We start from the raw sequence: 27,978 nt of genomic DNA on the forward strand, positions 1-27,978 counted from the left end.
TGCTTTCTGGTTGTGTCCACAAGGTTTGGAATAGCCATTCATGCATAAAAACATTGATTTTAGCACATTCAGCTTAACAACAGCAAAGGGGAAAGGATCACTTGGCTAAAGGAGACAAGTATTTGCAGAAACTTCTTGTTGAGTCTTTTGTGTTCCCTGCTGCGAGTTTCTCCAGTGGAAAATTAATGGAAATTAAATCAAGTAGCAGCTCACCAGGACTGTCAGCTGATTGAGCAGAGCAGGTATTTACTTTCTCTTTCCACCAATAACAGCAGTCTTGTCACCACTACAGATGATTTTTTAAAAGCGTTACATGATCAATTGCTATTGCACATTAACAAGCTGTGGTTCAATCTGTTAAACTTCTCTCATCAAATTACATCTTAACTAAGAGAAGAAAAAGGCAGCATTTAACTTCCTGAAATATTTCTGGAGTGAAAATATAAAGGGGGGAAAAAGGGTACCCCTTTTATCATGTCTGCTTTTTGGTAAGTAGAAAGGACTGTGGGCTACTGAAACAAAATTTCAGTTATAAGTTCTGGCAGAAGTCTAACATTGGGAAAATGTGGTCTGTAAGTGCTGAAATCCTCTGGTCTATACATACAGCTTTGCTATGTCATGTTCTAAGGCATGGCTTGAGGATGCATGATTTTCATCTGAGAAGGTAGTAAATTGGAAAAGTAGTGGAAAATAGGTACTCTAATGTTTGATTTAAGAGTGTAGTTCAAATTCTGGCTGCAAAAAAGCTTCTCTAAGTGTTTGGTTTTTAGAGACTTCTGCTCATAGAAATTGAAGCTGAAGTGAGGTTTAAGTTAACAAAGATAAATATTTACCCCACAGGTTTTGTTCCTGTGATTTAGTTTTGGGAACTGGCCTTAGTCAGGTCACTGCCAGAATTCATTGAAGTCTCTCTCATAGCTGTCTCTCTTCTCAGTTTTTGAAGCAAATATCCCTTTTCAGAACTGACATTGTAATAACCCGCAGCCCACTCCTAACAGCTCAGAAAAACTGGATATTACAGTTGCAAACATTCTGCAGTGTTAGAGAACATATTGCATATACTATAGAAGTATTGTTCCATGTTGTATTTGGTTGAGAAAACAGCCCTGGCTTGCTGGATTATATTCTAACTGGAGTTACTCCTGAAAATTTTTGTGAAGCAGCTTTTAAAACATCACAGATTTCTCTGACTCTGGTGAGTCTGCTCTGAATTTTTTAGTTGATGAAAAAATCAACTGAGAAAAACCTGCTTATTCTTGAGAAATAAAAAAAGAATCAAAAACTGAAAGTTGCAATTACTTTTTTGGTTATCCAAAATCCCGACTGTTTACTATATTAATAATATCGCAGCAAGGTTGCACTAGACATTGGGGCTTCCCTGTATAACTCAGCTGCCCTCTAGGCTAAAATGCGAAATCAGTTTTACTTCTACACATCTCTGATTCCAGAGTGGTGCGTGAGGCTGGGTTGATCATGTTGTCCGATTGCAACAGCTGATTACAGTAACTTCTTTTTTTACTTGTTTTTCTTTTTGGAAAGTTGCCACCTTAACACTTTCTGAAAAACTGGACCTTACCAGTTGCCAGGTAGCGTGTCCCGAATTACTGGTTATTCCAGAAAAAGCATGACCTGAACACACATGCAACAACATGGTTTTATTTTGGTTTAGATTTTCATGAAATGTTTGGGAAGATGATATTTTTGACAGGTGTTCCAACATTAAGTGATTAAGGTGGCTCAGCTGTGCTCCTCTGAATCTGGGTACCAAATAACATCTGTCTCCTGGAGTTTACAGTACACGAATGCGTTTAAACAGCCTTTATACATTTAGCCTTACTGTCTGTAGATACGATTGTCTGTTCTCACATCAATAGATAAATGTTTAAATTTGTTGCTTGGGAGTGAGGTATGCTGAAGGAAGGTGTGAATTACAGAAGCTGGCCACAGCTTTTTTCTTTCCTTCTTTCTCCCCACCTCCCCCCAGTATATTTGAGTGTGTGCTTGCACCCAGCACTATCCAATTGAAAATCCGTGTTCTCTAATTACTCATTTTTGGCTAAGGTTACTTAGGTGTGTGTTTATCTAAACACCATTAAATTGGGGGCAGACCTTTGCAGTTACCAACAGTATCATTATCCAGGCAGAAGCACAGAAACCAGTCCAGTTCAAACTAGTGAGAGACTTGTACATCCCAGTACCGAGGTACTCAGGATGCTGATGGACCAGTGGGAGCAGGAGGGAGCAGCTTTCCTTTTCCCCTCCTGGGCTGGGGTCTTTGCTTCAGCTCCACCATAAACATACTTGGTCATCAAATGTGAGCCTGGATGGAGAGTTAGGCAAAATAAAATGGTTAAGGATGAGGCCATTGCTTTTTTACCTCCCTTTCTGTTTTGTTGGGTTGGGGACTTTTTGCTGGATTTCTGCTGCGGAAAGATGGGATTTTGCCGGTTCTTTATGTTGCAGTCCCAAAGGCCAGTGTTGTACTGCCAGCGCTCCGTGTGCTGCTCTTTGTGAGCTAGGAACAGCAGTGAGGAGTCACACAAACATTGTCCTTAGAGTTATTTAAAGAAAAAGGAGAGCCTTTTAAATACAAAGCAAGGGTGCTGACACACTTGGCTCTCCGAAGGAAGGCAGTCTCAGCTGGCAGAGGAGCCACAGATGGACACGTTGTGTAACAGCCTTGCTGGTCGGGGTTCATGCATCTCTTGTGACAGAGCATCCCTTCAGCATGGCACAGAGCAGGCAGGGCAGGCGGGAGAGCGGGGGTATGGAAACCGTCAGTCTAAATCTGCCCTTCAAAAAAATCCCTCCTCAAGCATGTGTTTTCGTAATATTTTGCTTGTGAAATGTTTTTTTGGAGGCTATGACACTACAGGTGCTTGCTTCAAAGTGTTTTATCATGCTCTGCATATTGCTGTTTATAGCTGAATACCTTTTGTTAGGAAATCCCATTTTTGGATCTCATACACAAGTGTGTGACTTGTGATTTTTTTTTTTTAAAGTTAATGAATCTCTTTCTAAGATAGTCCTTTAAAGTAATAAACAAATATGCATCTGGTATGTGGTTCTTTAACTATAAGGTCCTATGCAGGAGCGTGAAAGATGAGATGTAGAACAAAACAAAAGAGTCATTTTGAATTATGCTTTTCTCATAGTCTGTGTGAATGCACACATGCTCTTTCTCTCTCTTCCCACTTACTGCAGTTTAATTATGTACATTATCAAAACATGAGTAGAATTTCCAGGCATTGCAGTTAATGCATGCTCTGTAACATGCTCTGGCCTGTGACAGGCTCTGTCCTGTATTTCTTCACCATTAGAAGTAATCCCTGAAGCACAGAAGTTGCACTTTCCTGTCCAAACTGCTTGTCATGAATGTTAGTTTAATCTATTCAGTTGGCCAAGTTTTGAGTCCCGCAGTTCATAAAGTCCCAAGTCAAACAGTTCAGGGTCCTTTTCTTCCCCCCGCCTTCCCCTTCCCTGTGGAGTAATACCTGAAGCACACTGGTACTTTTTGTGAAGTCTCTCTGTTGTCAATGATCAGTAACTTTCTGATAACGCAAACCAGTGGGTGACTTGAACCTAATACTGCAACTGCAATGATCTGGGCTGTAAGAATATCATCTTCTTTCCCTGAAAAAAAAACAAAGAGAGATTTGGATAATTTACAAAACTTTTGCCGTCATCATCAGGACACTACTGGTGGGATTGGGGGTTGGGAGGGAGAAAGAGAGGAGTTTAAAAGTAGGAGGAGATGGGATGAGTAGTGCATCCAGGAGAACTATCCTACCTACATCTTTTCCTTAATGTCGAGTTGTATGCAGACTTGCCTGGAGGTGAAATAAGGTAAAGATTATGCTAAGCAAGCCGGGGAAATTGGTGACTTGCTGAACTGTGCTTAGGAGGGGAAGAGAGTCAATGTTGTATGTGTGCAAGAGGAGACTGCTGATGGGAAGTAAGAGAGAAATAATACGATCTATCTATTCTGAAAAGCCAAAGGAGAAGGGACTGCAGTTAGGCTGTGCTCTCAGCTCCACTGGGGACTTGCAGCTACACTGCATTATTTTATGTCTGTTCTGAGATGTGCAAAGGAGATAGAATTAGTTCAGTCCTCTTACTTTTTCTGGAGGAAGAAAAAAAAAGTCAGAAATTACAGATGAGGCTTATTCCTTAAATAAAAATGGTAATTTTCCAAAACCCAGTAATGCCCTGCAGAGATAGCGTTTAGTTGCAATGCTGGAGGTTGCAGAAAACTTAGCGTATCTACAAGATAGTAATGTAACCTGTCTCTGGAAGTGGTCATGTTCATATTAAAATCATATTAAAAAGTATCATATTAAAAGCTGCTGTGAGGTGCATTATGTTTTCAGACTGAGACTCGTGGAGAAGTAACTCATTCTCTGTGAAAGCCACATCTCTTTTGTCTGAAGTAGCTAACGTACTTGGGACCTCCCAGGAGAGCAGCAAGGAAGATGGCTGTCGGAAAAGGTAGATATGCTAGGGGAAGTCCAGCATCAAGAAGAAAAGGCAGTATAGGGAAAATGGGGCAGAGCATCACAAGGCAGAGGGACTAAGATAACAAACACAAATATATGTATTACCAAGAACAGAACAAACTGGAGAACGAGATGGACCTAGCCAGAGGCAGGGCAGTGTATGCTCAATTTCCCTTTGATACCTGCTGGCCACAGTTCAGGTTGTATCTTGTAATGAAAAAGGTTGAATTTAAGACAACACTAAAGCTGACAGTAGGTTTAAGCCAGATATGTTTTTCTGCTACCGCATATTACGTCAGTGGTTTCATTCTTTTAAATGGAAAGCATTCAAGTAATTAAAAACAAATGAAAAAACACCCATGGACTCATAGAGCAAGCTTACTATAGAGCACAATGAATGTTTAATGTTAAAAGCATCTTGGAAAAATATTTAGATCAAGACTGCTTTTAAATATTTCTGATACCTCCCTTCAGTTTTAATCCATCTAAATTGACCATCTTGTATGTTTACAGTGTTTTATCAAAAACCCAAACAAGTTTCATAGGACTTCCTAGTCCATTTTTGTTAGCTGTAAACAAGTGATGAAGAGAATAGAAGTGGGCTCATATTGTTCATTGCAGGTAACTGAGCTATCCTTGTGAGCCAAATCAGAGAGATTTCATCAGGGACAGGGAAACAACACTGTCCTTACAGACATGGGTAAGATCATATCAATAACAGCCACAAGAGATGAACACAGATTTGCAGGATGATCATGGAAATGGAAAAAAAAAAGCCCATCTGAAGAGGTGTACTTGGGTGTTCTCCATGGAACATGTGTGAATAGACAAAATAGCTGTGAGCTAGCTATCCCAGGTACTGTTGTCAGTGTAACCCTGCAGAACTAGTCCAAGAAGATGAAGATGTAGGGGAGGCAGGAGTGAACAGGATGGCCTAGCTCTGCGCCTTCCTTGTTCTGAAGCAGGTTTCTAATGGATTGAGAGGGGCAAAAACTCAACCAGTTGTGAGGTGCACCGAAGTGCGAGTCTCCTGGTATGCTACAATAGCAAGGGTGACCTGGAAGATACTTTACAGTGCTGTGACCTGTTGCCTATGTATGCAGTAGCAACAACGGTTTAATTTTTGGAAATTCCACTTTTGGGGATATAGTATCTCACCTTGGCGGGAAGCAGAGGGTAATCTCAGAGGTGTTTCTGCCTCTAGTCTGCAGATCTCTTTCAGCAGGACTGGTGGCCGGTGGAGAGCCTTGTCCAGAATCTTGAATGTGGCTTTTTTTGTTTTCAATGCTGTTTGCTTCTAGCTTGGAAAAAAAAAAAAAGGAACTGGAAAGCTCAGAAAGACCGACATATAAATAGTAACAATAAACTGAAACTGACCCTGAGGGTCAGTTTTGAGACTGATTTGATTTCAGCAAAGTGCTCGCCATTTTGTTCACATTAGTAGTTGTACATAGCAACAGGACACCATGCTTGTGGCTCTTTGATTTGGTGAGAGGAAAACTTGTAGGCTATTTCAAGAGGTTCATTAATGTATACTTTATCAGAAAAAATTATTTTAATATAAATATTAATGCAGTTACATATTGTTTTGAAGTAGACTTACAGCAGCTTTTTAGAAGTAAATTGTGCTAAACAAGTTACCCATGTAGATGTGTTAGGACTGTATATAGGTATTGATATTATAAAACATATTTGAGAATATTAGAATTAAATTCATACAAGGTGGGAATCACAATGGATAAGAGGAAAGAAGAAGGAAGAGCAAAACATTTCTGGCCTTGTATTTAGTATTTTACTTTGGAAAAAAGACATCTACTAAAAGGATATTTTCACCCAATCACTGGTAAAACAGTTCTTCTCAAAAGTTAAGGAAGATTTACAGAGAAAACAGTTTTGTAAAAGGCTCAGTGAGAGCATTCTGAAAAAGAGATATTAAGGCGTAGAAGTGTTTGGATGGCTCTGACTGTGGGTTGGGTGAGGGTGGCAAAACGTGCTGCTCTTTGGCAGCAGACTTTGTAGTGGGAACGCCAGCTACCTGGAGGCAAGGTGGCATCAGGAGGCATCAGCTGTCCTCTTAGCACATCACAGAGCATCTTGTTACATTTGATGAGCTTGGACCATTGGGTTTAGTTGGTTGGGTGTTTTTTTACTTTTCCACCTTTAACCATTTTCAGCATGACAACTTGTGTTGCACTGGGCTGCACAGGACCTCTTTGGGCAGTGTAGCAAGTGGTCTAGCCCTTTTCTCTGAGGACGGCATTGGAACTGTGAAATTTTCTCCTGCGGATAGTACCCCATCAAAGCAATCCCATTTATGAGAGGGAATATGCCTGTGAACAGGCTAGAACAATAGCATCAGGCAAAGGCAGGAAAGGGGATGAACAGTAATAATTCGGATAATGTTTGGAATGTCTGTTGCTTCAGGGTGCTATTGAGACCTGGTTTGAAGAGACTGAATTATTTACTCCATCAGCAAGTGGCCTTTAAAGTAGAGGAGATGGAAGAGAATATATTCCCATAAAGTCTTCAAGGTTTGTCCATAAGGGATAACCATTCTCTGCAGGGTTCTGTTATTCCTTTCTGAATTTAATTTTTGCCTTGCACTCATAATCTGTCAAGTGATTACCATTTATTTGATTGCTGTGTTTTGAAGCAGACGATTTCTATGTCATATCCTACTTCAGCCTCTGTGGTTGCCTCGAGGGCTCTTTGCCAGATCAGTTCTCCTGATATGTCGCAGCTGTTTGAAAAGTAAAAGTTATTCATTGAATCAACGTTTTCAATATATAGAATAAATTGTTCCTGTGCACTGCAGCTTATCTCCCAGTGTTGAATTTGGCTTGCTTAACTGCTCCTATTTATGCAGAGCATTTGAAAACTATAGATCATATCACCAGCCAGTAATGAGAGCAGTGTTTTACTTACCCATCCTCTCCCTACTCATCCCCCACGCACTGCATCCTGTATCCTCTGGTTTTACATCAGAGAGCAAGACCTAGAGTTCAGTCCTGTTCCCATTTGGATAGGTTTGAAATTTCAGTTGCCGTTAAGGAAGTCAGATGAGTTGCTTAAGAAGCAGTGATAAAAAGGCTGCTATGAAAAAGGCATTTTCCATCTGTTTTGCAGGCTTTGCCTTAAACTTTTCTGGGGAGTCTTGGAAGGCAGAGAATCTATTGCAGCCATTGGGCTGCAGAGAGGACAGCAGCAGCGCAGCACATCCATGAGCTGTGTTTACACCAGACCACAGAAATCACAGTAATTTGGCATTCAACTTGTTACTGGTGCAGCTCTGCCAACACTCCCTGAAGGAGAGGTCTGGTGTGGTTGTAGCAGCCTGCAGAGGTGCCAGGGACATCACTAGGTTGTAACCCATACGGAGGAGAGGGACACTGGGAAAGGGTGCTTCTGAGGACATGCCTGGCTTGGGAAGCCATCTGTCCAGTGGTTTGAGGAGCAGGCAGGGATGGCAGAGGGAGAGACATGCTACAGCCCTGTATGGGAGAGCACATCAGCCAGCCTTTAGAACCTAAGTACTGCATTTTCTTGGTTTTCTAAATCTATAAAATGGTTGTGAAAATGAATTTGTTATTATCCATCAAGTTTTAGTGCTTTTAGTGATAATGGCTGGAAAAATACCTGTTTTTACAGAGTCCTCTTTTTGTGGAGCAGTGAAAAGTGATGCATGGACTGATGCAAATTAAAATAATACTTTGAGAATCACACTTGCATTACACATCCCTTTCTCTTCAGTTCTGTTAAAAGTATGTTCTGTTCCAGGATGCTGAGAACCACTCTGTGAATGTCTCCCATCATGTCAGCTGATATGACTAATTTGCAGAGATTTTTTTATTGTCTTTAAACCATTATGGTCCAGATCTGAAGTCAGTACCTGCGTCACTGATGACTCTATGGTCTCTTCTTGGGCTCTAATGCACCAGCCAGACTTCCAAAGGTCCATTGAATGAGCAAATTGCAAAATCTGTCATCTTGGCCAGGAGGAGGTGGAGAGCTTTGAGGTGGCCTTTGATGCATTTTTCCTTTATAGTTCAAGTTTAGTTCCTCTTTAGTTCAGGTATATGTGGTTTTTAGAAGAAAATTTCCTGTATTTGTGTAATAAGGGTTTTGATCACAATTTCTAGCAACTGTCGGTATCCAAAAAAATTGCTTGTGTATAACAAGGACAGCAGAGGCCAACAAAGAAAGGTCAGTTATTCTGTATGTGAATTAGTCTGCAAATACCACAAAGTATGGAAAATGTTAATTTTCTGTTTTGCTGCAATGAGCAAAGGCAGAAAATCCCTAGCTTCTAATTAGTTCATTGTATCATTGTAGCCCAGTTCTCTCTTTAGATGTGTAAATAGTAATGCTTTCCTCAATACCACTTGAAGCAGCTCTGTTCTGCCTTGTCCACACTCATGCTGTGTTAGGGCAGCTCGGGAGCATAGGAGAGCACTTTCTATAGGATGAACCTCAGTGCTTTGAGAATCGCTGCACTGGAGTTGGAGGCTTCTGGTCAGTGGATAAACTGAAAGCTTTTGAGTTGCTGGCAGGGAAAATAAATTTGTCTGGGTTTTAATTTGCTTAAAATAGACTTAGTTGTCCTTTTGAATAAGGTCAGTTTTGTCAAAAACACCTGCTACCACTGTGAGTGTGTCTGCTCTAAGAATATTCTCTAGAAGCCTTAAAATATGCTTCAGTAAAGTACTGACCTAAGTATTTCCACTAGGAAGACCTGCAGGCTTTCTGATGTTAGGCAGGCAAATAATAAAAAATAGACTAAAGACTTCAAAACTAGAAAAAAAATTACATATTTCTAAGGATTTTTTGAGAAACAGTTTAAAAAAAAAAAAGTTACAACCATAGATGATGGTGTAGCTGATAGAATAAAACCAGAAGTGTGGTATAGGTGTGTCCAGGTGGGAATAACACTTAGAAGGAGTGTGAAGGTGACAGTGGCCAGAGGAGGACCTATGCGTCTTTCCCAAAGGGAGGACAGGAAGACATCCACTCACCAGGAGGTTGCTAGGAGGGAGGAATTGCATCAAGAGCTTTAACTATGGATTCAGTCCCATAAGGAAACACAGGTTCTAGAGTGAGTATGCTGGCTGAGGAAACAGGACAGTGGGAGACTGGACGTTGTGTTGGTTTGGAATTGCATAGCCTTGGAGTCATCTTGGATCCTCTTCTGCTCATCTTTTGGAGCTTAAACCCAGCTTTTCTTCACAGAGAGCTCAGATTGAGAAAGATGGGCTAGTTTCTTAAATGATTATCAAAAAAACAGTGAATTCATCAGTCAAACCAAGGAAAGGATTGGGGCAGAGTGAAGGTAGTAACCAAGTTTAATTGGAGCTTGGCTATTAAAGCAAATGACAATTTTAATTGTCAGGCTAGCTAGGTTAGGGTGTTGCAGGGATCAAGCGAAACTGTTCTCCCTGCTGAGGAAGCAGGGAGACATGAAGTTGAGAGACATGAAGTGGTGGTAAAAGATCTGTCCCCAGGGTTCCCTAACTTCTGCTGCTTATGCCTCAGCTATTTCGCTACAATTCAGCTGTTGGCTTGGGTTTGGATTTACAAAGACTTGGAAATAAAGGATCCAGACATGCTTGGTCTCACATGGAGACTGGGCTGACACAAATATATCTGTCCAGGAGCTGGGAGATGGCATTTTGAGCCTGGGGTGTGGAACAGAGGAGAGAATAATCTTCATAGCTGATGTAGTAGATGATCTTACAACTGATTTAGATTTCATTACACCTAATAACAGTATAAGCAACTTCAGTCTGCAGAAAGTCACCTTAGCAATGGTGGATCAAATGGTTTGTGAATAGTCAGGATCAAGTAGGTTGGAAAAGACCTTTAACTTAAAGTCCAACTGTTACCCCAGGACTGCCAAGTCCACCACTAAACCATGTCACGAAGGGCCCATCTACATGGTTTGTGAACACTTCCAGGATGTGTAACAAACAAGTTGTTCTCCCCTCTGAGTGCAAGTACTGTTGAACAGCTGTGTACACGTTCAGCTTTCCAGTAAAGAAGGCTGGAAAAGACTGGAATAGTCTTAAGGCATCAACTTTCATGTGATGCTGACTAAATGCAGATGGCTTAAGTGGTTCCTGTCTTCAGTTTTATGCTTTGCCTCTGTCTTGAAGGCTGCTGCTGCTGCAGTGGTGCTGGCTGAGTGATATATGAAGTATGTAAACATACATATCTCATATATCACATATTTATGAGCCAAACTGTAAAAATGCGTTTGGGAGCAGTTGCATAAGCCAGCTCTTGTAGCGGTTGAAATTCTTGTGGCTGGGAAGTACGAGCAGAGCATTCATTATTTGCTGGATGCAGCTGAGGAGCAGCAAGTAGTAAAAGTTACTGTGATTCAGAATGGGCAGAGAAAAACCCCAAAGCTTTATTTACTTGGGCTTTCCATATTAAAAATCTGTTAAGTTGGATCAAGTAGAAAAAAGCGATCCAGTAACTGCAAGAGTGTGGTTTAGCATGGCTAGAAATGGCAGGGATTTTCATGATTTTTCTTGTCCTTTGCCAGCCTGTGAAGACTTCCATTTTGGGCACGGATGCCAGTGCTGGCAATTATGGGGCATTATTGACAAAATTATTTGGAGCAAAGTTTAGTTTTTCAGAGCAGCAGTCTGAGTCATGGTAGAGGGGGAAAAAAACATCAATACAGAAGAGCTAGAATAAGTTAAAATTATAGACTCCTTGAAAGAACTTTGGAATTAGCTCTAGGTCTGCACTCTGACATCTTGACGCTAACTTCACAAATGCTTACAACTGCTGTAGTGTGATTTTGCAGCTCTGCAGAGCCCTGGCCAGGAGGGTGTTGGTCCTGTTGCCACACACACATAAGAGCTTTGTCGGAAAGATGATTGCAAGTGCTAAGAATCAGCTTCTCCAGCGCATCAGGAGCCTGTGGTCATTTTGTCCCCATACATTGCAAAAGAGCAGATATTAGTGCCTCATCCACAGCTGGATAAGGGAGAAGGAACAGTTGGTGTAGTCTTGCAGGAGTGCGCTACAGAACAGCTGAATCCTTCTCACAGCGGATTTTCATACTGGGATATTAGGTAATTGGAAAATGATCCGGCAGCATTGATCTCTAAGAAATGTAGCATCTTTATGTCATCCCTGAGGAAAGGTCTTCTGAGCCCAGAGGAATTAGGCATTCTGAGAGAAATACTCTGCAGGCGACAGGACCTGATAGGTGACACATTCAGGTATTAGCTGATTACAGCAGATATCCAAGACCTTTCCAGTACTTGATAATGACCATACGGCTGCTGTGCTTTTTTGCAAAACACTTGGCTGAAGGAAAGGAGGGTTTCTATGGATATAATTAGAATGCAGCAGGAACCATCATCAGTGTTTCAGTTCCAGGCACTGATGTGTTGCAGAAGACAGTCATGAGAGCTAAGCTGTTGTGCAGCATGTAATATTCATTGTATCTGCGTGGGTCCTTGCAGCAGCCAGATAGCAGCTGTGAACCATTTCATGGACAAATTCAAGGTTTGTTTGCTAAAATATCAAGAGGCTTTGACTGTTGAAGTTTGCAGTTAATGAGCCTTCCATCAGGTGGGTGAAATGGGATTCTGGAAAGGGGACTACAACCAGCACGTCCTAATCCTCATGGTGATTTACCAATCAATAGCCAATAGAAGACATCAGGTAGCTGAACACTTCTCATATTGGGCTGTAAAGACAGAACCCGATGGTTAAATAGAACTCCTGGCAAGCCACAGTGGAAATTTTAGAAACCCCTCAATGCAGAATAGAGGGAGGGAAAGCATCCTTTTGTAAGAACAAATTTAGTTTCATCTCTAGTAAAGAGCAGATGGTCTTGGATAATCAGTCATATGTCTGAAAGCAAATGTTTGTAAGAAACTATCTACTTTGATTCCAGTGTCCTGCAAGGATGGAGAGCAAAAGTTTGCTGAAACTAGTGGATTTAGTAGTTTTATTTTGGTATGTTCCCCCTTCAGAAATTTTACATTCCCTGTGCCTTCTCCTCTGACTTAGAGCTGGTTCCCAACAAGACCAAGCTAAGGCAGCGATGGATTCTTCTCTTTCCACCATCCTGCTTGCTGAGGGGCCCATTACACCTGCAGAAAAACCCTTCTCTCTGTCTCTGTTTTAATTCCCCTGCATGGGTTTTCTGCCACTTTGATAGTTATTTTAAATAATTGGTTTATAATCTGACCAGGGAAAATTAGGATCAGCGTTTCAGAGAGTACGAGAAGGTTATTAGTGTTAAGCAGGAGCAACAAAGAAAAAATTGCATCCCTTAGCTCCAGTTCATAGTTATTCCTCACCACGGTGTAGTGTATGCTGTTAATTCTACCAGTAATCTTACCTGGTTTTGCATCTTTATGTCTTCATCCAGTAATTAAAAAACAACCCTTAAGTACACACTTAGCTCTAAGGATGTGAATAGCTGGAATTCTGAAGTAAAAAAAAAAAAAGAGGGGGGAGCAGAGTTGACCTTATAGGAAGATGCATTCTCTTTAGCCACTGCTTTTCCTATTTACCTTGAGCTGGTTTGCTTAAAGTAGCCACTTGCTATGCTCAGGTTGCCAGAAAACAAAAGCTTTGAGAACTCTGCTTGGTAGCTTGCTTCCACTACTGCACTGTTCTGGCTTAGGGTTTGGGCTGGTGTTAAAAAGAAAAAACAAAAATCACCACTTAGAAAAAGTTAAATATTTGCTAATGTGTTTCCTGCGCCCCGTTCACTGTGTTTCAGAAAATCATCTGAAGAGCTGGACATGGATAAAGTAACAGCAGCCATGGTACTCACCAGTTTATCCACCAGCCCCTTGGTCCGCAGCCCTCCTGTCCGACCCAACGGTAAGCCTGCAGAGCTGGGCAGAACAGGGGCTGCAGGGAGGGTGCAAGGGCTCTGTATGTGGGGGCTTGTTCCCAGCAGCTTTAGCCGTGGTGGAGGACAGAGGGTGAGTGGCTGTCTTTTGGCAATCCCCATGCATGCTGAGAGCCATACTGAGCTGTTCTCCAACCTAGTCAAGGTCTTTGGTGCAGCATTAGCAGAAATAAGAAGAAGCCTTTTCTGTAACTGTAGAGCAGCTCCAGTTTATAAAATGGGAGATGCCCCATTTCATAAGTGGGAGATGAGTGCTGCGGAAGGTCTCCTAAACAATTGAAGTGCTAATTTTTCTAACAGTTTATTTGCAATTGCACATCGAAAATCATAGAATCATAGAATCATAGAACGGTTGGAAGGGACCTTAAAAGATCATCCATTTCCAACCCCCCTGCCATGGGCAGGGACACTTTCCACTAGACCAGGTTGATCAAGGCCCCATCCAACCTGGCCTTGAATACTACCAGGGATGGGTCATCCACAGCTTCTCTGGGCAACCTGTTCCAGTGCCTCACCACTCTCACAGTAAAGAACTTCTTTGTTATATCTAATCTAAACTTTCCCTGTTTAAGTTTTAACCCGTTACCTCTTGTCTGATCACTACAGTTCCTAATGAATAGTCCCTCCCCAGCATCCTTATAGTCCCCCCCTTCAGATAATGTAAGGCTGCTATGAGGTCTCCACGCAGCCTTCTCTTCTCCAGGCTGAACAGCTCCAACTTTCTCAGCTTGTCTTCATACGGGAGGTGCTCCAATCCCCTGGTCATCCTCATGGCCCTCCTCTGGACTTGTTCCAACAGTTCCATGTGCTTTCTATGTTGAGGACACCAGAACTGCACACAATACTCCAAGTGAGGTCTCACAAGAACAGAGTAGAGGGGCAGGATCACCTCCTTCGACCTGCTGGTCTCACTCCTTTTGATGCAGCACAGGATACGGTTGGCTTTCTGGGCTGTGAGTGCACACTGCCAGCTCATGTTCATTTTCTCACCGACCAACACCCCCAAGTCCTTCTCTGCAGGGCTGCTCTGAATCTCCTCTCTGCCCAACCTGTAGCTGTGCCTGGGATTGCTCCGACCCAGGTGTAGGACCTTGCACTTGGCATGGTTAAACTTCATGAGGTTGCCATCAGCCCACCTCACAAGTGTGTCAAGGTCCCTCTGGATGGCATTCCTTCCCTCCAGGGTATCAACCGAACCACACAGCTAGCTTGGTGTCATCGGCAAACTTGCTGAGGGCGCACTCAATCCCACTGTCCATGTCAGCAACAAAGATGTTGAACAAGACGGGTCCCAACACCCATCCCTGAGGGACACCACTCGTTACTGGTCTCCAGCTGGCCATTGAGCCACTGACCACAACTCTTTGCGCGCGGCCGCCCAGCCAGTTCTTTATTCACCGAGTGGTCCACCTATCAAATTGATGTCTCTCCAATTTAGAGACAAGGATGTCATGCGGGAGAGTGTTGAACGCTTTGCACAAGTCCAGGTAGATGACATCAACTGCTCTACCCCTGTCCATCAGTTCTGTAGCCCCATCATAGAAGGCCACCAAATTGGTCAGGCAGGATTTCCCCTTAGTGAAGCCATGCTGGCTGTCACCAAGCACCTTGTTGTTTTTCATGTGCCTTAGCATGCTTTCCAGGAGAATCTGCTCCAAGATTTTGCCAGGCACAGAGGTGAGACTGACTGGTCTGTAATTCCCCGGGTCATCCATTCTTCTTGAAAATGGGGGTTATATTTCCCTTTTTCCAGTCATTGGGAACTTCACCTGACTGCCATGATTTCTCAAATATGATGGCCAGTGGCTTAGCAACTTCATTCCCCAGCTCCTTCAGGATCCGCGGATGGATTTCATCAGGTCCCATGAACCTGTGCACGTTCAGGTTCTTAAGATAGTCTTGAACCAGATCCTCTCCTACAGTGGGCGCAAGGTCTTCTTTCTCACAGTCCCTGTGTCTGCCTTCCAGGGCTTGGGTGGTGTGGTCAGAGCATTTGCCAATGACGACTGAGGCAAAGAAGTCATCCAGAACCTCAGCCTTCTCCAAATCCAGGGTAGCCAGTTCTGATAGCTTCTGGAGAGGGCCCACATTGTCCCTAGTCTGTCTTTTATTCACAGTGTACCTATAGAATCCCTTCCTGTTATCTTTCACATCCCTAGCCAAGTTTAATTCTAACAGGGCCTTAGCTTTCCTAACCAGGTTCCTAGCTTCCCAGACAACATCCCTGTATTCTTCCCAGGCCGCCTGTACTTGCTTCCACCTTTTTTAAGCCTCTTTTTTCCTTCAGATTTTCCTCAGCAACTCCTTATCCATCCAAGGAGGTCTCCTGGCCCTCCTGCTGCACTTCCTTCTGGTCGGGACGCAACACTACTGAGCTTGTAGCAGGTGACCCTTGAATATCAACCAGCAGTCTTTGGCCCCCCTGCCCTCTAGGCTGTATCCCGTGGAACCTTACTAAGCAGGTTTCTGAAGAGGCCAAAGTCTGCTCTCTTGAAGTCCAGGGCAGTGAGCTTGCTTCACTCTCTTCTCACTGTCCTGAGGATCTCAAATTCGAGCATCTCATGATTGCTGCACCCAAGGCTGCCCTGGAGCGTCACATTTCCAACCAGCCCCTCCCTGTTGGTGAGCACGAGGTCAATTACAGATCACATCCATAATTTCTTAAAAGACTACTCATGGTATAGCAGAAGACACACACAAAAAAAAAAAATCTAAAAAGTTAGTGGTAATAATGTGATTGGTAATCAAATATAATGAATCTGGCAAGCTTGGCTGGAGTTACAAAAAATGTTTAAAATGTTATATTTTAGGAAATAGTTTAAATTAGGACACCCTTGTTAGGATCTCTCAGCATTGTGTGGCTCTTGCTTTTCTTACTCACATGTAACTCTTAAGTAGACACTATATGCCCTCCAACTGTAAATAATCAGAGGACTTTAAGGAATACTTACAGATACAAACTAATAGGGAAGTAGTCTTTACAGTTCTTCATGGAAGCAGAGGCAGTCCAGTGAGTAGTGTTCTTACAAGGTATTCATACCAAATGTCCCAGATTTAAAGATTTTTGGACAAATTGTGTGTTTTTTCCATTTCTTTCCACAAAACATTTAGCTTGTATTAGAACCATGAACACCCACGGCTCCTGTTTCTGTGCTTTTCAGTGCTGAAAACAAGACGTATTTAAGGAGTGCCACTGCTCAGAGGAGCCCTGGGAAGCTTCCAGTAGTAACATCCCCAGTGACCATCCTGCCTCAGGGCTGGAGGTTGCCAGCCCAGAGGGAAGGCCGGTGGAAGGGTAAAACAAACCTGTTCTCCAGATGCTCCGCCACAGCCAGAGCCACAGATAAAGGTGGATCTGTGCTGATGTGCCAGGCAGGGATTTGGAGTGGCAGAGGCACGCGCATGTCCCATGTTGCATCTTTGTTCAGAGGGAGCTGCTCTGCTGTGGGGCAAGGCAGTATCTGCCACTGTAGACAGTTTGAGCAGACAACACTTGTCAGGAGCAGCAGTGCACATTAGCTAGCACCTGTTGGTTGGAAAGATGTTCCAAACAAGTCCTTTTGAATTGCTAATAGGTAAATGGTAGCTGTTAACTGCCTTTGATACTTCTTCATGCAGTCTGAGGCTCTTTGATATGTCTTCACATAGCTTGTCTGTTTCTCTGAATCTGGGAAGACTAGCCTGAGAAAGTAATACATGTGTTTTCAGTAGTCGCAGGCAAGATTTTGAAGCTGTTTCTGGGCACCTTCTCCCTGAATATCCTGAGTGAAGACTTAATAGAAGACTTAAAGTGTAAAGATTTGATAATTTAAAGCTCATGTGGTGTTGCAAGGGTAGGCTCTGATCTTAGTAATATGAGCTACAAATGCACTAATGATTAATTCTGTCTACGTCCTTTTCTAAAAAGGGGCAGTAAGTAGCAGTGAAATTAAAGGAATATTTGTTTAAACAAATGGAATTTTGCCTAAAAGTATAAAGAGATAACATTAGCATATAGTGTTAAAGTCTGATCTGTGCTGGAATTACTGGGGATGATCACCCATGTAAACTGTATCAGAGTTTGGCCCTTGTTTCCCTGCAGCTGAGTAATATTTGGTCTGGTTCTCTTTCACGCAACTCCAGCAAAGTGAAAAGAGCCCCCAAATAAGAGTAAGTTACATTTATTTATATTTTAAATTTATTTATATTGATAGATTTGTTAGTATTAATGAGAACCAGTGTTTGTTTTTTCCTGTTGTCAGCTGTATTCAGTCTTTTGTGTACTACTTTAAACATATTCTTGATTTACATCTCTTTCTCAGCAAGTTGAGGAGAAGCTGTAAACCCTGAGAATATGAAATATCACCATAAGTGTGTCAGAAAGTAGTAGTTGAAGGAGTGCTGTTTCCTTTGCTTTTCTGAAGAAATGGACATTTTAACCTAGGCTAAGGTCACAAGTTGATGCCAGATGTACTGCTTGGCTTTGGCACAAGACTCAAGTACAAATACTTACAAAACCAAAACCCACCGCCATTACAGTCACATGAATGCTGTAATCATGAAACAAAGCGTGACATTTTCATGCGTTAACTCAGTAGGTACCAGAAATATTTATGTCCTTTTCCAAAGTGGAATCTGGGAGGGCAGGAGGAGATTGTATTTATGCTCTGTGTAAGTATGGGGCCATTTTTATGCATGTGTTTAGATGATGGAGCACTGTGTTCTGTTTTGTTAGCAGCTGATGTTAATGATTAAGGGTTTAAACCAAAATCAACTGAATTAGGAGAAAGGAAAAAAAATCATTGGTTTGGGTTAAGCTTTTGGTAGCAGGTGGTGGAAATTATTTTCTTGCTGATGTCATGAGTTAAATTTGTAAGAAACTGAGAAGGAATGAAGGAGTGACTTCTGCAGAACTCTTCAAGGCAGGTGCTGGCTTGAAAAGACTCCTGTCTCACACTTAAATAATGTTTCACAAAGAGATAAGATGTTATTCGCCTGCCAATTCCAAAGTTGGGTATTGCACAATATGGTGTCATTGGGAAAAGTTTCCAGTGCCTGAGTTAGGGAGAAGCTGCACCTAAGCTATCCTTGCACATGTGCCCGAGCCCTGTAAGAACCTGAAGCTTCAGGCAGAGCCACCCGTGGTTGCACTTCTGGACACATTCCAGCCATGCCTTTGCTGAGCTGATGATCTACATAATCCTTTCCTGGCAAAACCCCTTTAGGGATTGGGAAGAGTGACATGCAAATGTTACTGTCACCCACCATGTTGTAGAGTAGCATGTTAGTTGAAGTGTCTGCTTGCCACGGCTGCATGGAGGAGGGGGTTCCTCCAGCAAGTAGGTGTGGAGGTGATCCAGCATCTGTGTCTCCTACTTCTGAAACCACATTCTTAATGATGCACCTGTATGAAGACAAAGGGATATCCATCTAAGGATACTTTCCACCTCGTTTAGGCATTCAGGTTATGCAGAGGTGTGTGCAATGGGGGATTATGAGATAACAGAGTGTTAATTATGGTTTTCTTTGGTGTCTACTGGGGTGTTGTATCGTGGTTTTGCAGATCTACTTAGTGCCCTGGAACTCAGAGTGTATGTCCCCTTCCCAGGGGATCTCCTGTTGTCCATGCAGTGGCTTAGAGCTTGCTCTGATGCCCCACCAGCGTCCCATGTTCCTGTTGAAAGTTGAGGATGTATTTGAATGTTTTTCCTTGAGGGTGCATGCAGTATCTGACTGCTTAGTGCAGTTTATGCTCCAGAATAGGTTATTTTTCCAAACCCAGCATTTCTTTTGGGGAAAATGTTGCTTGGTTTTAGTTTTGTTGTTTCACTTTTTATGAAAGATCAAGTGTGGAATATATAATTTATATGCAGTAGGACAGATGTCGTTCCCCTCTCTACTTCCAACACTTTTGCTTTTCTTTATTGAACATACAGTTAATTACCAATATGGCATCTAAGCGTAAGTTAAGAGTTCCTTAGCCCTAGCACATACTGTTGTAATGATGGCTGTTGTTGTCCTTGACAGAATCCATAAATGGATCTTGGAAGGAAGGAGGATTTGTGCCTTCTAGTACCAGCAGCAGTGGATACTGGAGCTGGAATGCTCCCAGTGACCAGTCCAACCCATCCACCCCATCTCCACCTCTGTCAGCTGATAGCTTCAAAGCTTTTCGGACACCTTCCCAGACAGATGATGGTATTGACGAAGCCGAAACAAGCAACCTTCTCTTTGATGAACCCATTCCTAGGAAGAGAAAGGTTAGCCTCATATTAAATTCCATACCCATGGGGAGATAGGATGTTGGTAGACTTATTTTGCTGTGAGAAAGGAACCAGTCACCCTAACAACTCTGTATTCTTGTCCCTCGTGGCATCCAGTTGGTGTAGATACTTGGTTTAGTCACTCTGTCTTGTTCAACCTTGTCACCTCTGCACACATATAGTGCCATCAGTACTGCATACTTGCTGGCAGATGGTGAGGTTGTACAGATCCTCCTGTTCAGAAAGCACTAGAGTGATTTCCAGGTGTTGCCTCTGGCCGTCCAAGGGATTTCTGTCCTGTTTTGGCAAATCCTTTGTATGCAGGATGCAACAGGCAGCCTTTACATGTTAATGTTATCACAAAAATGGGATATGGCCTTAATATTTCTTGTTCCCTGGAAGTGCTGTTTGTCTGATAGCATGTCAGATACCTTAATACTGTGGAGCTTTCTCTGCACAAACATATGGAGTGAAAAAAGGAAAGAGGTCAAACCTGATGGCTTTTGATACTGGTCAAGTTTATCCTTGGTAGGAGTGCAAAAGCAGATTAAATGAACCACAGCATAAAAAAAGGCCAAAACTAACCCCCAAAAAGAACTGTTCCACTAACAAGCAAGCTCTTCTCAAAGAAAAAGGAAACAAAGAGGTGGCACTAGTCCAAGTTTCCTTCCCTCCCAACACAACAGGACAGAATTTACATAGCAAGATGTAAAAGGGCTTTTTGTAAGGAGACCAAGCAGAGAATTTGTTCTCCTTAGTGGCTGTTTCTGGCTCAGTCTGAGACAGTTAATTGCTTCATCACCAGCAGGAAGAAGTTTTAGTGATTGTTTAAACCTGTTCAGATTTATCCCTCTGCTCCAGAAGTTGCTTGTTTGCTGACCCACAGTGTTCTGCCCTTGTCTGTGGGAGAGGAGTGGGAAATGTTTGTGTTTCTTGCTAAAGAGGAGAAAAAAAAAAACAAAACTATTTTGGAGGACATTTTGTTATAATTAATTAGAAGTTAGAGCTGATTGTTAAAATAAAGAGATAATTCTTGGGGGTTGTGAGACAGGAGGAGTAGGAATGCAGAAGTGTGCCGGTTTGCCTCATACTTCTCAGTTAAAGTTCAGCTTGCTAGCATCACTTACTGCTCGGCTGTGATGAGACAGATGGGTTTGCAGCTGCCATCTTCATTGTTTTCTAAGTTGTCTTATAATATTTCTATTTATGTACCCACCACAGATCTATTACACTGTCTGTTCTGGTTGGCAGGGATTTTGCTCTGTATTGCAAATGTTTGAATTAGATAAATAATGACATTACCTGCCAAACTTTGTTTTATAAATGAACTGTGTTTCCTGCAGGTTTTTTTATTCTGGCCCCAGCATGGTACTTTATCTGAGTACAGCTTTACATGTTTAGAAGCTGAAATAAAAATGTTCAGGTTATTTCTTCTTCAGGGCTGCAAAAGTCATCAGGAATAAACCTGGAAACAGAGCAATTGATAACCTCACTTTTCCTCATTAAAGTTTCTTCCATTTCATGTTTGGAAAATGTCATGTTTGCAAGCACTTCCTGTGAAGAAATTTGTTTGCTTAGAAGTTTCCACTAATGTAGTTGTTCCTCACCAAAACATTTGTGTTCCATTGTTTTCTTAAGTAAAACCTTAAGCCAGATTAGGCTATTTTTGGACTAGTCAGAAATGGAAGCATAGTTTATGTTCTGTATTTCTACTGAGTGAGATTTCATTTGGTTACATTAAAAACCATGGGGTTTTGCAGACTTGTAGCACTGACAGTAAAACCAGAAACACAGTGCAGCTAGGAGACAGGTTTTGCCTTCAAACTGGAGATGGATGTTAAGCCACTCTGTGTTCACAAAGATGCACATGGTGTTCACAAAGTGATATGGGATTCTCAAGATGTAAATGATAAGTGTAGTCTTCATCTTGTCACTGTGGCTGGTGGTTGGTTGTAAGGTTTTGAGATGATGACAGTATTTAGTATTATATTATAAAAGTAAGAAATGTATTTATGAAGATTGCTAGATAGGTTATATTTAGGTAAAAAAAAAGGAGTTCTGTATCTATTTGAATGGCACTCGTATTGTTAGATTAAAAAATTACAGAGGGGATTCACGTGCAACTTATTCCAGGGTAGAAGATTTTCATACAAACAGTTTGATCAGGTGCCTCAAATCTTAAAGCCCTTAGCATCTGTACTTCCAAAGAGGTGTTAGACTGCCAAGAAACAATGAGAACATGCTGCTACAGTCAGCTTAAAGTCCATCAGCTGAGGTTTGTTACAATTATTTTCTTATCATCATCTTTCTAGCAAATGCTGAAACTACCATGTGGTTCCAATGGTCCAAAGTGTCCAAACTAAAAAACTTTTGTTCAAGACACAGTGAAGCCATGTATTTAACTCTTCAGGATGTGCTTGTTCCCTCCTTGTTTTTCTCAGTTGAGCATTATATGAAAATGTTCATTTAATCTTACATGTAACTAAAATTATAAGACAGTAATAAATATTTTGAAGTCTTCCTCTTTTTAATAATGTGTTCTGTAATAATAGAGAAAATTATTTTTGAGAAGTAAATATTATTTTCTTAAAATTCATAAAGTATGGTTTTGTGGTAGAAATTGCTTTAAAAAAGTCTATACAGTTCTGCAACATCTTCATTGTTTGTTACCACATACTGGGCTTTAAATTAAGACTGGTTTTCTCTAGAGTCTTCAAAATATTGAAGATGGGGCTGCTTACATCCTTGTTGGCTGTGCTCCAAATCAGTGATAACTCAGTTTAGGCCAATGAAGTCATATTAAATAATATAAGAAGAATATTAAAATTACATTATACATGTATTCTGTTTAAAACGTTGAACACTGCCAGATGGCTTCTCACTCTCTTGTCCAAGTAGGGGTCACAGCAGCTTCTGAATGAAATCAGAGCAGGTTTTGCCAACTCATGGGTGAATATTGTCACAGCAGAAGCTACAGTTTCCTGGCACAGTATTTTTTATGTGTTGCAAAATTCACAAGCAGAAATATTCATAAGAGTTTGCTTTAGGAAGATCTTAATTTAAGAAGATGCTTTGCATGAAGTGAGAAGTCCTCATCAGCTGTTCTTTGAAAGGCTCCAAAGAAGTGTTGGAAGTTTTTATATCATCTGTCTCCTTTAGTGGGTAGACAGAAACTGGAACTTGCAAATGAAAACGCTGTGCCAAAGAGTAGAGAGAGATGAAGTTTTCTCACAAGCTGCTCCTGCAGCTTTTCACTGGGATTCTGCTGAGTTCAGTAGGATGAGCCTATTGACAGAGACTCTTACATCATTACAGATTTGGAATTAGAGACTCTGAACCTTCACAGTGTTTTGTAACTGTGTATCTGTTTGGGGCGGTTTGGGTTTTGTTCTATATTCCATAAGACTAACGTTGCTTTACTCATAATTTTCAGAACTCCATGAAGGTGATGTTCAAATGCCTGTGGAAAAACTGTGGGAAGGTACTGAGCACAGCTGCAGGGATTCAGAAACACATACGGACCATTCACCTTGGGTAAGAAAGCAGTCTCTTCAGAAAGATCTGATATAGAAAGGGAGCAGTCGCACTTGGCTGGGGAGATGATCTAGATTGCCCTTGGCTATTCTGTCTCAGATCCCTGGGTTCCTGAGGAAATTGTGGAGTGGCTCATCAAGGTGAGCAAGAACTTACTCTACGGTGAGGCACTTTCTTTCCTGAATTTTTGTGACCTTTCCTAGATCACATACAGCTCTAAGTCACTGCACTGCCCTAATAATGGCCACACAACTCAGTGGCATTTACTGCGTATCTAGTGCAGCTCTCTGCACGTCATGTCCAGGCTGATGTGGTGTGAAAAACAGTAAGTTTCAGGGTCTTGCACTAATACTTTCCATCCACATCACATCAGATCAGGTGCTTGAGCTAGTTCTGAGTCAAATACCAAAAGAACCTCCAAACAAGCCCCCTAAGAAACACAAGAAACTGAATTGCAATTCCGTGTGTATGTTACTTGTACTAGGAGCAAAAGCAGACAAATCTTGTGTGACACAAGCTTGTTTCAGAGGTTTAGTTTGCAACTGAAATCTCCAGCGCAGTTTGCTGAGTGACCTAGCTGTCTCATCTGTATTTACAGTGGGGACTCATGGTCTTCAGCTGTTAGGTACGTGAAAATGCATCTCTGTTGTGTAGTCTGTTACCCAGTGCTTAAAACTTAAGTGACCATGAGGAAGTAGTCTAGTGCAGAGCTCAGGAGAGTCTTGCAAAGGGCATAGTAATTGCTGATATGATCTGAAGAGTGAAGTAATCAGAAACACAAAATGTCTCTCAAAATAGCATTATGGGTGTTGCTTTGTCCTGTGTATTATGGGGAGATCCTTTTTTGGGCACAGAAGTTGGAGAAGTAAACAGCAGAACTTCTCTGGAATTTAGAGTTTGTAACTTTGCCTGAAAGAGGAGCTTTGGTGAATGTGACTGCAGTTTGATGTATAGTACTTCTGGTAGAGCCTTTCAAACTGGTGAACACATGGTCTCTCAACAAGTTCTGCTGGGTAAGGTGGTGAGAGAACCACAGAGAGAGGTATTAGAGCAAGCAGGCTAAACAACTGGTTAGGCGCTGGTTTTGTGGTGCTTGCCTGGAAAAGGAGAGGACCAGTGTTCAGCCCTGATATGGATATGCAGCCTGGAGGATTTTTAGGGCTCTCAGATTTCCCATATGGAAGATTCAGGAGAAAATACGGATGTATGAGCTGTGAGTTACCTCTGTATAGCCTGTGGATTATTAATGTGCTAAGAGCGTGGTTTGTTTTGAACTTCAAAATGGACCTGTAGCCTACTGAGAGCTATTGCTTCTAGCACTTGCACTCAAATACACAGCAGATAGTGCCAGGGATGCAGGGGCAGTTAAACCTTTTACATTTCCTCCTTCAGTAATTCTGCTTCTGGAGAGCAGGACCAGAAAGTCTTACACTGGCAAGCAAACTGATATATGTCCCTTTTCTGCCTGTGTCTGAAGGAGTTGCATGGTGAGACTGCTAGCAGCTTCTTCTGTTATGCCAGAAAGGTTATGGTGAACCACAGCCATGACTATATGTGGTTTAATTAAGTAACCTATGATAAGATTACATACTGTATGCTATGACATTAGTGAAGTATATCTTGTCCATGTTTTTTATCTTTTCCTGTCCTTCTGTGACTGCTTTGTCTTTCTGAAGTCAAAGTACACTGAGATTCTTGTTAACTTCAGTAGTTAGGAATGAGAAGCTGATATTCAAGCTGAAGCACAGAAGTTAAACATCTACTTTAAGGTCAAAAAATTAGTCGTGAAGAACACAGAGGGGAAAAAATCTAATTCTTCTTTCCTCTCAGACGAGATGATTTTCTCTTCCTCTTCCCCTCTCCTGCAGTCAGATTGCTGATAAAGTAGGTAGTGTTGAAACTGGGAATAGTAGTTTATTGACAGTATGATTATATTTGCTCATGTATCTAGATCTTAAAATTTACCGTGGGGTTCTTGCTTTCATTTAATCAGTCTTTCATTCTTTGTCTTGATACAGACGTGTAGGAGAGTCTGACTACAGTGATGGAGAGGAGGATTTTTACTACACAGAAATCAGGCTCAATACGGACTCAGTAGCTGATGGTTTAAGCAGTCTTTCCCCAGTCTCTCCATCTTTAGCATCTCCTCCTGCCTTTCCTACCCAAGATGCAGTCCGTCCCGAAACTTCCTGTGCCAAAACTGAGACTAAATTGATGACACCTCTGAGCCGCTCAGCTCCTACCAACCTCTACCTCGTACACACGGACCATGCTTACCAGGTAACGCCAGTGAGAGCAAACTCAGCTGATTACACTAATGCCATTAATGCATAAAGAAATGTCAGATCACAGTGTTCGGAATTTAAAAAGCCAAGTCTAGTTTTAGGTCAAAAATTTGAAAGGTTGAAAGGTTTTCAGGGCAGTTCAAGAGGTTTGTCTCATTTAAATTTAGATGTCTGCTTCTGAGCTAGTTGTTTGTGCTCCCACCATAGCCAGTGAGTATTGGGGTGCTATTTATCCAGCCACACTCAGATGCATACTTAAGGCTGAAAAGAGCTGCTCTGTCATTGCCTACCTCAGTTAATTCTTCACTGACGATAAGGAGAGCCCAAGGTGACGTGCTCAGATGTGGTGTCCTGCACTGTAAAAACTCTTAGTCAGCTGAATCCCTCCCAGAGTCTTCATTTCAGCTCTGCTTGTGCTGTTGGCAAGTACTCAAGGGATGCCAGGAAATTAGTTTCCTTTATTTGTACAGTGTGAGATGTCAGTTTTCATATATGAAGCAGGGAAGGATGAATGAAAAGGCATATATCGTATCCTCCTACTCTTACAGCTAATGCTTTGCAAATAGCAAAAATCCAATCAGATTCAAAACCTGTTGTTCCCAAAACTTCCAAGTTCAGACAGAAAACATTAATTTTAAAAGTGCACTAAAGCTTGACACATTTTCGTCTGGATACCATATGAGAAAAGACGAAAAAAGGCTTTGAAGTAGTGTGGTCTGTGACCTGCGTATTCACTGGAGAACTGGACTCTGTTAAATTTATCAGAAGGACTAATTCTTTATATACAGCATTGTACAGTTGAAACCTTTTTGTTGTGTGTCTGAAGCAGACCCACTAAAAAAGGCACCACAGAGAGGGAACCACACAGAGCTCTCAGGGTTGTTTCAGGCTCTCTTGCATGGCAGAAAGCATAGGTGGAAGCTTGGCATCTCAGGTGGGAGTTGCATCAGGTATCACACCAACTTGGGGACTGATCAAGCCAGCTAGGAGAAAGACTTTAAGTCTAGCTTAAGCCCTGCAAGTCTAAGCTGCTGAGAAGAGTCTTACTTCATTTGGGATGTGCAGTAGCGACAGTCTCCCCTGCAACTTGGAGGCTTACTTGATTCTTTTTTATAAGCAGCCTTTGAGTAAAGCACTTGTGTGAGGAAATTGCAGTTCAAATAGGACTTAATGGACTAGAAGAGAAGGTGATAACATACCATCATATTTCCTGCAGTTTGCTTGCTGGGGTGAGTCGTGCAGAATTTCAAAACTTTTTTTTACTTCTTGTATTATCCGTATCAAACCTGAAAATATCGAATGGGAATTGTCGTGGTTTAAACCCAGTCAGGTAACTCGTTCGCTCACTTCCCCCCCTTTCTTGACCTCCCCCTGCTCTCGGAGGGACAGAGAGGAGAATCAAAAGAATGCAACTCCCACGGGTTGAGATAAGAACAGTTTAGTAACTAAGATATAACACAGATCACTACTGCTACCACCAGTAATAACAATGATAAAGGAAATAACAAGGGAAGAGAATACAACACCTCAGCACCAGCCAACCGATAACTTGCCCCCCTCAGCCCGACCAAGCACCGACCGATACCTCCTCCAACCCTGCAGACTCCCAGCCCTTCCGGCTAACTCCCAGTTACATCCTGGGCATGACGTGCTGTGGTATGGAATAGCTCTTTGGTCAGTTTGGGTCAGGTGTCCTGTCTCTGCTTCCTCCCAGCTTCCCCTCCTCCCTGGCAGAGCATGAGGCTCACAAAGTCCTTGGCCAAACCAAAACATCCTTGTTATCAGCTCTGTTCCCGAGCTGAAAGTCAAAACACTGCACTGCACCAGCTACCAAGAAGGAGAAACATGACTGCTACTGCTGAACCCAGGACAGAATGTAGCGGTGAAGGTCATATCTCATGGGAATGAGAGCATGAAAGTAGCTATTACTTCATTGAGAGTGAAAAGGCAAAATTCACAGCTCAATGAACTCAGATAAAGGAGGCTGAATTATGTTAACAGGAATCCCAGTATTCCTGTTAAAAAAGGGGAAAAAATGCAGAATCCAAAGCTGGGTCACAAGAATCCAAACCAGATCTGTTAATTGCTATTTCCTGTACGACATGAGAATGTACTATCTGTAGTAAGAAAAAGTATAAAGTGCAGGCACGTCCTGACTTTCTTCTCTGACCCACTTCTATGGAGGAGGAAGGATTTAGAATAAATGAAGAAAATGTGGAAAGTACAGCAAATGAGGTGAACTGCAATGGAGGAACCCCAAAGAAAGATTATGCGAGAAGAGTCTAACATCTTCTTTGAACAAGGTAGCTTTGTAAACAACAAAGAGGCAGTACAGAAGAACAAATCCCTGTGGATTTGAGGAGAGCATTTTATCTTACAGCATCTAAGCAGTATTTTTTAGGGTAGAGATTAAATGTAGTGTAGGTGAGAGAGCTGGGGAGTCAGGGAGAACAGCACTGAGTTATTTTGAAGGAGCTACTGAATGTTATTAGTGGAGCTGAATAAAAAGCTGTTTTGGTGCCTGATCTCATTTT

The 27,978-nt window shown here is 42.0% G+C and overlaps 1 protein-coding gene across 1 annotated transcript in view; it reads left to right on the forward strand.

Moving 5' to 3' along the window:
- The window catches only part of ZNF704 (zinc finger protein 704), an 88,331-nt gene that overhangs the window by 49,255 nt on the left and 11,098 nt on the right, over positions 1-27,978 (forward strand). Inside the window, exons 3-6 of the mRNA XM_061448221.1 lie at positions 13,249-13,352; positions 19,390-19,622; positions 23,059-23,159; positions 25,178-25,439. Of these exons, the coding sequence (XP_061304205.1) occupies positions 13,249-13,352; positions 19,390-19,622; positions 23,059-23,159; positions 25,178-25,439 (700 nt within the window). The remainder of the gene's footprint in view (positions 1-13,248; positions 13,353-19,389; positions 19,623-23,058; positions 23,160-25,177; positions 25,440-27,978) is intronic.

Source organism: Pezoporus flaviventris, unplaced genomic scaffold (genome assembly GCF_033815535.1).
Source record: "Pezoporus flaviventris isolate CSIRO_AGI_PZ_B2104156 unplaced genomic scaffold, CSIRO_AGI_Pfla_v1 ptg000007l, whole genome shotgun sequence".
In the NCBI taxonomy this organism is placed as follows: Eukaryota; Metazoa; Chordata; class Aves; order Psittaciformes; family Psittacidae; genus Pezoporus; species Pezoporus flaviventris.